This window comes from Poecilia formosa, unplaced genomic scaffold (assembly GCF_000485575.1).
Source record: "Poecilia formosa unplaced genomic scaffold, Poecilia_formosa-5.1.2 Scaffold429, whole genome shotgun sequence".
NCBI classification, from domain to species: domain Eukaryota; kingdom Metazoa; phylum Chordata; class Actinopteri; order Cyprinodontiformes; family Poeciliidae; genus Poecilia; species Poecilia formosa.
The window spans coordinates 98,712-109,892 of record NW_006800368.1 but is presented as its reverse complement, the minus strand read 5'-3'; the positions used below and the strand labels follow the sequence as shown (position 1 = coordinate 109,892).

At 38.1% G+C, this 11,181-nt stretch overlaps 1 protein-coding gene across 1 annotated transcript in view; it reads right to left on the bottom strand.

Annotated features, from left to right (window-relative positions):
• The window catches only part of cog5 (component of oligomeric golgi complex 5), an 82,480-nt gene that overhangs the window by 9,891 nt on the left and 61,408 nt on the right, over nt 1-11,181 (bottom strand). Inside the window, exons 11-14 of the mRNA XM_016663561.1 lie at nt 10,822-10,899; nt 6,671-6,752; nt 2,076-2,280; nt 605-766 (exon numbers count right to left, since the gene is read on the bottom strand). Coding sequence (XP_016519047.1) covers nt 605-766; nt 2,076-2,280; nt 6,671-6,752; nt 10,822-10,899 — 527 coding nt within the window. The remainder of the gene's footprint in view (nt 1-604; nt 767-2,075; nt 2,281-6,670; nt 6,753-10,821; nt 10,900-11,181) is intronic.

The following is an 11,181-nucleotide window of genomic DNA, read 5'->3' as shown; positions in this document are numbered from 1 at the left end:
GTGTATGCCTGAATTTTCAACTAAGAATGAGCCCATAGATGATAGAGAAGAAACAGTAAATGTTAACAGTGCCAAAAGCTCAGGAAAGTTAGGAAAATTAAAAGCACTTTTTTTTTTAGCTCTGCCACATACTGACTTTAATAGTGGTGACAAAGGTTACAACACATTTATTCAATCAAGACTTTTACTGGACCTGCTGGGAGAAAAGTCACCTTTATGAAACAGAATCACCTTCTAACAGGGGTCTTCCTCTCTCTGAGATTCTGATTCTTTTGGATATTTGTGTTTTTGTAACAAAAACAAATTCACTTTTTTCATATCATGTCGATTTACAACAAAAGCCATCTGAAGGCACTGAAAAGTTACATGGAACACCTAGTGGAATACAAAGATCAGTAAATTTATCCTACATTTATTTTTGCATTTTAGAAAAAAACTCTTTAATCTGTGTGAGAAATTTAAGCTATCAGTTAATTCAGAATGTCCTTCTTTCTATTATATTTAAAATAAAAAATAAAGTTTGATTTTTTTCACACCTCTGACACATTGAAACTTCAAGTACATGTGTGCTGTAAGACAGTCAGCTGGCATGTAGTGAACTCACCTGCTGATGGTTTTTATGATGCTTTCCAGCTCATCATTGGAGGGTGGGTTGCGCCCCCCTATGGGGAACACCAGGTTGATGGGATCAAACAGACGGGACAGGGACTTGGAGAGGTATGCTGCCTCATACGGCTGCAGAGAGTCCTTCAGGGCTTTTTCTGGACTGCATAAACACACACAGACACCAGATCAAATAATGTCACAGACATTCAGTCTCTCAGGCGGCAACGCAGCAAAAACCAACATCATTCTGTAACAGATATTACCACATATCTGTTACATAATGCAACAGATATGTGGTAATGTATGTTCGATGCTACATCTACAAGTGCAAGTTCAAACTCTACCATACAAAGTGAAAACCCTTTAACAATAACACCCAGAAACACCAAAGGCGTCTCTGGGTTTAAGCTCATCTGAGATGGACTGATGCAAAGTGGAATAGTGTCCACATTTTTGGAAATCATGGATTCCACGTCCTTTAGGGCAAAGAAGAAAAGGACTGTTCAGACTGATATCCACAGCAAATTCAAAGGCCAGCGTCTGTGATGTCATGGGGGTGTGTTAGAGGTCCTGTCATGATAAACAATAATTCACTTATTCACACGATAAATTAAAATGGGCTCAATAAAAGGAGCCCATTTTAATTTAATAATAATCCCTTGTTTGTTTTTGTCACATCTCTCTCTCTCTTTCAACCAAGAGAATGACAAAGTTTCACTGTGGTGCATCAAACTACGCCTCCCCTCTCATTCCTTTAGTAACGGCTCAACACACAGGGAGCTGGCAGGTGGGCGGATGGATGGATTTTCCAATTTTTCCACTCCCTGGAAAAGTTGAACAATTTCAAACTTTTTTGTGTCATGTCACTAGTCCCCGAGTTCAGCGTAATGCATGAATTACGTTGTTTGCTCACCTCACTGCACAAACGCTATAGGAAATGAACAGATGTTCTTAAAACATATGCTAAGATAATAAAAAAGTTCATCAAGACAAAGACAAAAATAGGATCTTTCCCCAGTAGCATATCACCCACAGCCACTACAGCTTCTTTTTAGGCTTCATATACCAGTTTATTTGTTCAGGGATGCAATGACATAAAACAACAATAGCACCATTAAAACCTCAAACTGAAATAGATTAATGTCTATGAAGAGTGCATGTACATTTTTGTAGGTACATGGAAGTTATATAGCAGTCTGCTTCTCTTTATTGAAAAGCATTTTTTTAATAGAGCAGACAACTCTACCAATCTATGTAAATGACGGACTAGGCCGTTGCTATTAAGCAGGGACAGTGTAGCCAGCTGTGTTTTTACTGTTGCTGTACAACTGATCATTTTGGTATTGAAGAGTGGTAGCACCAAACGGTGAGAAATTAATACTCTGAAAAATGCTTTGCCACCCAGCTTCACTCCAGACAAAATGAAAGTGGCTTTAATTGGTTTAGTTGGTTAATTTGAATGAACTCACTTGTAGTCATGTTTTCCATGTGTGAACAGGTCCTGGCTCTCGACTTCTGCAGTAGTGATGTCCAGAGGCATGTCCAACCCTCCGCTGCTCGTCAGAGCCCCTAGCAGGCTTGTGCTGTACTGTTGCAGACGGCGCCACAACTCATTGTACAGTCGCAGAAGTTTCGGGTACTCTCCTTCAAAAGCTTGCTTGAGGAAAGAGGAGGCTGGAAAAGAAAAACAAGCAAGCAGATCATCATTAAAGTAATTTTTCAGCAAGGTATAGAGAAATGTCTTCAGTAAATAATTTCTTAATATTGATGAAAACATACTTGTTCTATTGGCAGATAAATTAACATGGGGAAAAACATCGTTTTAAGTTAAGTCAGAGATCAGATCCGAGGCAGCTTGTCCGCATCGTCTGACATGTTTTCCTTCTCTGTCTCATACGGGTCAGCAGTGACTTTGTTCATGTATCTTTCTCTTGCACAGTGTCCAAGATTGTCCACATATTTTTCTTTTAACTGGTCTGGAAGCCATGGGTCTGCTATGCATTGAGCATGAACTTGCCTACTAAGATAGTGCAGATCAGTTTGTTTGCTAAAAATCACACAATCTCCATTATAATTGTTGTAGTAGATGGGCTTTTTTGTTGTTGTTTTCCAAATAATTCAATTCTGACTGTCAAATATTCCTCCTGCATTCTTCTACATAAGAATTAACTGCAGTAGCAAAAAAACTGTTCTGAGCAAAACAAATGACAGACTGTATGCCACTTTTTAACTTTAGAAGCAAAGATAAAACAATATTTTGTTGTGAGGAACCCAACTTTCTTACTGTACTGGAGCTAGACCATCACAAGCAAAATCAGGGACGGATTGTGCATCAGAAAGAGACATTTTCAGTTAGTTCCATTCACTGCTGCAATGGTTTGCACAATTACAGCACGGCTTACTAATATAACCACTCTTTCCACTTAATTTTGTTTATTTGTATAGCACCAACCACAACAGATGGCAAAAATAACAGATGTTGTGCTTCCAGAGTCCAAGTTTTTCTGTCACCTTGGGAATTACATGCAGATTCAGATTAGACCGAATATCTTACAGTACTTATAACTGGAAATGAGTTTGACCTATTTTTCTTGTAAAGCTTGAGGGGATGAGCAGTTTTTCACAAATTAATTTAAGTGAACTGAACAGTTCTAATCAATAAATGAGTGTAAGTAGGCATGCAATACACAAGCAGAGAAAATTGTTCCACAAAAGAAAGAACCAAAGATTTTGTCATGAAATAAATCTTCATCTATGATATTCTCTTTGATTTAACCAAAACAATTTAGTTCATAAACTTCTATACTCTGATCACACCTGATGTGCCTGACCAGTCTGTGGCAACTATGGGGCTCTTTGGTATATAGACACTCAACGTTTCTTTATGTTGATTGTCAGTAATCCTTTGCTACTTTTGATTATGAAAAACAAACTGTTACAACAAAAATGTCTCTACATAAGTTCCATGTTAATTATATACAATACGCTTTTTCCTTATTTCTGCCTAAGAATATTTTCAGACACAGCCTGTGAGATGCAACAGGTTTTTAACAAAATTAGACTGAAGCCAAGTACAAAAGCAAGCAGCCAAAACCGCCTCTCCTATTCTCACTTTGGTATTCTCTGTAATCAGACAACTCTGTGCTGAACGCCTCCATGTGATCCGGGAGAGAGTGAGTGTGAATGTGAGCGATAAAGAATGAATGCTATTGTTGGAATAATTAAGTCTTCTTCTTAGTTCTGGTCTTACAAATATTCAAACATACACCCAATTAAGCACCCATCCACTACCTGCACTTTATATTTCAGTGATTTAAAAAAAGATACTTATTGTACTTTTCTGATGGGAGAATTCATTCAGTTTAAGTGATGAATACAATGAAAGAAAGATTATGAAGGTAAACTCAAGCACTTTCTTTAAACAATTCATCACATTAAAATCCACATGTTTAGGGAAGCAGATACGAACAGTGACACATTCATTTTACAAACACGGTGTTCAAACCACATTGCTGCTAAAATAACTGAGCCATGGATGCATTTATTCAATCACAGAAGCTACATTGTTCCTCCGAAGTAAGCTACATGCAGACTGTCTCAGCACAATGTTTTCATGTTTAATTAAATATACTCTAAATCAGATGAGTTCACAAAATTTTACTTTAAACTGCAACATTTGTGCTTTTAGTTCCAATGTCATGTTTTTTATTATGTGTGTAATAAAAACTCATAGGGGCAGTATTATGTATTTTCCAGTCACACAGTGCCATTTTATAGCACAATCAAGTAACTATGCAACCTACGATTGTTATAAAAATCTGATATATATGAAATATGACTTAAAAGAAATTTGACTTTGCAATTTAACACCTTAAGTGAAACTAATCCACAAATCAAACTTTTTGTTGATAAACTGTCAAAATAGGTCATTTGTGGTTCTAACATTATGTTTCTGTGCAAATTCTGACATTTTTGTACAATTTGTTTAATTTGGTCTTATTTTGCCTTAAACTGTATCAATACTGCCTTTTCTTTGTTCAAATGATTAGTTGACTTTTCCTATTGGTTGCAGCTGTACAGCCACAGGTTTGCCGGTCCTGCCCTGGAGTGTGCAGGGTTGGCAAACCAGGTCCTGCATTAGGTTTGCGGGTCCTGCACACTGTATATTATTACACGAACAAACTAGAATTTGTTGGTCATATAAGATGGAGATGGAGTAGCAAGTGATGCTACTCCATCTCCAATGGCAACATTAGGAATGTGAACACGGAGTGGAATGGGTCTGCTCTGCTCTGACTGTTGGTGAAGGTTTGGTGTTGAACTTATGACTTTCAGACTTTCAGTTAGTTACACTTCAAGAAGGCTCTGCTCTTTCCGACACTGCGCCTTCAGCCACATCATCACAACAACATCTCTCTATTAAGTCTTTACCATTTTTACCAGCATGGAGTGAGAGGTAGGTTGTATATAAATAAGATCAGCAGACACGCTGTTCCACCAGGTGTTTGCTATTTGCTGCTGGCGCTAGTCTAAAGGAGCTAAGAGGGGGAGTTGTGGAAGAGGGGGAAGCTCAGCTTGGGAACTGCACTTCCAAGAAAGAGCAGTGTGAAAAGGCAGTGGCTCGGTTGCTATGGAAATGTCAAGGATTTTTTAAGAATTCATGAAGGAATCAAAGCAACATTCCAGGTGTGTTTTTGATGAGGGAATGACATTATGACAATGTAAAGTTAAAACATTTTGATTTTAGATAATACTACACTTTAATTTGCTTAATTTTTATCCTGTTCACACAGAACTGGATGAGTGACTCTGCTGTGCATGTGTGTCCTCTAGGTTTAATGATCTGTCACCAATAAAGTTAAGTCAACCACAGCTGATTTAAGTGGGTCTTTTTGGAGGAGGAAATGCTGCAAGAAATGCTCTAGTCAACATGTAAACTTCATTCATATATTGCAATATAAAATGATCACTCATCACTAATATTGGTGACCAAAACCATCAAAGTAACATTGACTCTTGGTTGTGAGGTATACATGTAGCAAGGCTTTAAATTGATGTTAATTTCATATCAATTAACACACTCTTAAGACACACTCTCCGGTAAAATCCCCTCCCACTGCAGTAAGATGTCATTTGTGGTACAGCAAACCCATTGATCATGGTAGAAGAGATTTGGAGGAGAAAATAAAACATATCCCTGAAATTCAGACCAATCACACAATAGTTTTGAATTCAGACGGGGGTGAAAAGTTTGCCAGGGGGTTGTGACAAGGAGGAGTGAACGACATGAGGCTGAGAACAAAATGTTGGGATTTTCACCAGGCAACTGTTGAGTCGATATTTTGGCACATCGGCTCAACCATGCTGAACTCATAAGTGTAAAAGAGAGATCTGTGTAGAGAACTGAAAAATTTGTTGTAAAATCTTTGTATAATTTTGTCTGCATCTTGCTGATTGGATCTACAATTAAAGAGTAGTATGATGAATCATTTCAAAACAGAGTAAACAAGTCAAAGTAAGCCTGTTACCATAATAATGTTCATAATGACAACACATTGTCATTATTGAATATCATAATCATCAAGTTTTTGGAGGACATTTGAGGGTTACTAACCCTCTTATTCAGGTCTGGAGCCTGAATAAGTTTAAAGATGACAAATACTAAACTAACAATTGAATTCTGGTCTGGTTTGACTTCACATAAACATCTTAAATCAAAATCACATATTAAAAACGAGAACACAGATCAGCATACTTCTGGATCATCAGACAGGAAAGGAGGATAGATGAAAAGCATACGACAATTGCTTCTACCAAAAGTTATCTAAAGTTATCTATAACATAACTGAACAAGCATGTTGCCATGGTTACATAATCCAACTAAGATAAAATATTGTAATCAACATTATGTGCTGACCACAGAGAAACAGCTTACAGATCAGTTACAGCTTACAGATCACACTATTCTTATTGGTTGTGACTAAATTTGAGTTCAAGTTCCCAGGTGGAAATTCAGCAGCAAAACAATATATGTAAAAGTTCTGAAAAAACAAACCAGTCATACCTTCAGTTGCTCGATGAAAGTCGTCACTGAGTGTACCGGTTACATCTGTCCAGAAGGTGTAGAGAATATCTGGCTGACCATCCTGCTATCAGAAAAAAACAAGTAAGACCTTGGTATCTCTTCTTTTTTTTTTTTCTTTTCAAGAGTTTTTAAATCTTAGTGGCCTTTCTTGTGCAGTACTTGAACAGGAAATAGGGAGGAGAGAGGGGGAAGACATGCCCGAGACGTGGGTTGTGATCCATTTTTATTCACAAACTGATCAGATTTAATTCCTAAGCATCCCTTGTGCTGGAGACGTCACTGTTAAAACTCCTCTCTGCAATAAAACTCATTGCTGTTCAGATAAGAACTGATCCCACTACAGAAGCAAGACCTCATTCCCAAAGTCTTGTTGGAGTCAACCTCCAAGAGACAAGAGCTCTGAACCTTTTTCCTGTTGCCCAGGAAGACAATTTATTTCCAAACCTTCAAAGTGTTCACTGGAGAACTTCTAGGCAGTGGTCTGCGTACCTCACGCTTCTGTGTTCCCATAGAGACGTCAAAATCTCTTGATGCATCTGCCTGCATAGGCCAGCTGTGGCAACCTCTCCATTCCTCTACGAGAAAGGTACTTTCCTTGGTTTAGTCAACCCAAAGTACCCGAGGTTCTGCTAAGAAACTCCAGCAGTTTATGTCTGCTGCCTGAAGAGAGTTTTTCTGTTCCATCAATTTTTTGATCTTGGACATTGCTTTATTCAAACTGACGATTGGCTCAGAGTGAGACTGTTCCATTTTCTCCCTCTTGTTCCCACTTCTCTTCCTTTCTTGATTTCCTAATTTATATCTACTTTGCAGTCATACAAAGCCTAAGTCCGCATTTTCTTTGTGCATGTTGCGTTAGCTCTCAACATGCAGAGTTTATGACCTATTGTTGAAAGAAGGTGGGCCAGTCTGAGTCTGGACAGTGACTTGACCTCCTCCCCTTTTTGTTTGGGTCTCAGAGGGGTTATTCTGTCCTACAAGACTGTTGTGCTACATTTATGATTCTGTAAATCTGATTTACTTTTCAATTTCTTTTGTGTTACAAATGGAATAGCTACAAACTACTTATAAAGTATTTTTGACTGCAAAAATAGAAAATTTAGCTTGTCATCTTCATAAAGAGACCAAGCTTTTGAATGTGTTCCAAATTGTTCAAGAACAGCAGTTAATTCTCTTAACCCTCCAGCAGTCTTAGTAAGATACTCCGGAGGAGCACAGCAAATGTCATGGTGTGGGCAAGGTGACAGTCTGATGGTCTCTCCAAAACCCCAAAAAGTAAATCTTGTAAAAGCACACATGGGCTGTATGCAACCCTGCTGGACCGCGCGCAGAGTAAAAAGCTTGTGGAGTCTAAATGGCCTATCTCTTAAGACCATATGAGGGTTAAACAGTCAGTAATTCAAACATGTCTTAATTAACAAGCATGCACATTCACATATGTTAACCTGTAAATAATTTCTAAATGAGTTTTCTGTAACGTTATCCAGCTCAGTAGCCAGGATTTTTATGAAAAAATAAATAAATAAAAATTTTTCCAAGTCAAGCCAATTTTCTTCAGCTTCTCAACTGGAGACTTAAAAGACTAAGCAGAAAACAAGAATGAGATATGGACTCTTTCAGTGTTTTCTTAACAACAAAAGAGGGTGGGAGGTGTTCTAAATGTACCAAGTTCAGCCTGCAACACAGATTTTATTACATACAACTAAAACAAACCTTATAATGAGCTGCAGCTCATTTGGAGCTCATTCTGAATTTGACACATGGCTTCTGAGTGCCATGTGTCACTCAGGCAAGGGATCAAACATGTCTGCAATAAATCCTGTTGAACAATTTCTGCAAGCTGCTGTGAGCCGACATGTTTACACCTTAGTGGAAAAAAACACACAGGCTCATGTAAAGGACAGGGGAAATGGCGGTGCAGCTGTACTGCTGTGGAGCCTTGCATTTACACATGTCATTAGGTCTCAAATCACACCTCCATCTATGGGTAATTGGTGAGAGCTTTGTTGCCATGGTAATAGTCTCCCAGTCTGATTTCTACTACTAGGTTTTGTAGAAGGGAAAAGGGAAACGCTGATGATGACCGCAGAGACTGCTATGGTTACTACTGAAACTATTAGAACTGTAACTGAAAAAGGTGACATTTCTCTCCTTTTCTTTACAACTATCATTCTTTCCAAATCAACAGTTCATGTTCGGCATATTAAAACATTATTTTTTGTAACCTTTAAACCTTTAGTGCTCTTTGTTGGTGCACTGATAGAGGGGACTGTTTTTGCAACATGGCTTGGAATTTCATTAGATACATGACACAAAGAGATCTCTTTTGTGATTTTTATCTCTTTAAAGGGAGAGTGGGGGGCTAGTATACTGTTGAGAGTTTGGGGGGGAGGCAGACGGACCTACAGTGTATTGCAAAAAGGGGGGAGGAGGTCTGGTTCTCACTCATGGTGCGAAAAAAAATTAGACAGTGGAGAATTGTTTTGTCTAGCAAATTTTCAACCTTCATACTCAGGATTTTAATTCATATTCAGAAATTCTGAGAAATAATAAATTTATTTAAGCGAAATAGAAATAGTCCCAGGAAATATTTATTTTCCCACAATGCATTGACCTGAGGTCAAATATGTTAAAGTAATTCTGGCATTTAAAATGTATTTGTTCTCTTAAATGAACAACCAAAAACTTAACTCATTTAATATTCGAAATGAAAGAGCAGATGATGAGGAATGTGCCTAAAACATGAAGACAAAATATTTTCCATTCCAATAAAAACCCATCATTACCAGTGAGAGACACAGACAGATCATAATAGCCTGCAGCTCAGAGCTGCAGGTAATTAATGACCTCCACCTGGGTTGTGTCTCTGTGAGACAGAATGGTGGAGAAAGAGTTCCTATCTTTGTGAGACTCAGCGTGGTCTGAAGTAGTTTGACAGAAAACCATAAGCCCTAGAAAAATTTCGAAAACATTTTACGGGAGCAGGCATGGGTATCAATGTCATGACTGACTTTGAGACCAATAGAGCGATATTTGTGGCCGTGAAGGCGAGTTAAAAATAGTTTTGGAGTCAGAAATCCACTGTGCTGTGTGTGTGTGTGTGTGTGTGTGTGTGTGTGTGTGTGTCAGAGAAAGAATCCTGTCTCTGTGAGACACCCAGCCTCATTTTTCGCTCGTTTTTCACAATTTATGTAGCCATTTTAAGTCTGAATCCCACTAAAAGTAATAGCTCCCTTCTCGAGGTCAAGCTGAACGTTTTGATACCACTTTTGTGGGGGTGAACGCAGCAGTTGGGGCCGCTTAAGGGTGATGTAAGAATTATAAATAATAAAGAAACGCCTTATTGGGTGTAGAACAATAGGTTCCTGCCATGCATTGCATGGGCAGGCCCCAATTATAAGCAATTTCCACTACCAGTAATAATGTGTCTATCAGAGGATTCTTCTGGCCATTATCTTTCATTAGGGTCCTCATTGATGACTGTGTATTGAAGCATTGAGGAGTTACAGTCATTTGAATTTTGTGTAGCAGATGTTGTCCAAGTGTGCCATTTGGAGATGCCAAATGGAGAGTCCGAATGCCACACTTGGACAACACCTGTACATCTTCAAAAATAAACATGTCCTAAATGACATTTCTTTTTTGTGCTATTTTGATCAGTCTTAAAATCCATGTGAAGAACACTTTATTCTACAGATTTATTGTATTTCCCAGTCCATACATTCAACACTCAATGTGCATTTACAAGAAATAAAACTTGAAAATCTGGGTGAAGCTAAATTTTTCAATTTATTTTGTGTTTCAAATGGAATAGCTACAAACTACTTACAGTTAAAATATTTTTGATTGGAAAAATAGAAAATTTAGCATGTCATCTTCATAAAGAGACCAAGCTTTTGCATGTACTCCAAATTGTTCAAGAACAGCAGTTGATTTAATTGGGTATACTTTTTCAGCCGTTTTTGGTGATTTAGGGGGTGAGGGTTAAGGGGTTAAAGAACTATTAGATCACATCTGCTGTGAATTGGAGACGTTTAAATAAGCTGAGCTGAAATGATATCGCCTTAAGGTCCAAACATTAAGCAGACATATAGATCGAAACCATAACCAAAACACTTAAGCCCACCTACCTTGATAATCTCATCAATAAAGCACACATGGCTAACAGGGTCTCTTTTCTTCACCAGGACTTTCTGCAGGTGCTGCACCTGTAGGATTTTTAACATACGTCAGTCTCATGACTGACGTATGTTAGTCATGAACATTTGTGATGACATCATTTGTGTCATCACAAATGATGTTGATACTCTATAGTGATGGGAATTTCAGCTCTATTCAGAGAGCTGGCTTTTGTGGATTGGCTCCCAAAAAAAAGCTAGTTCCCAAATGGCTCTTAATTTATGACCATCTGCAGCCCCCTATATTAACATAACTAGGCAAATAGGAATATTTTTCTATTGATTGCAATTATATATAGGCAGTGCGTTGTA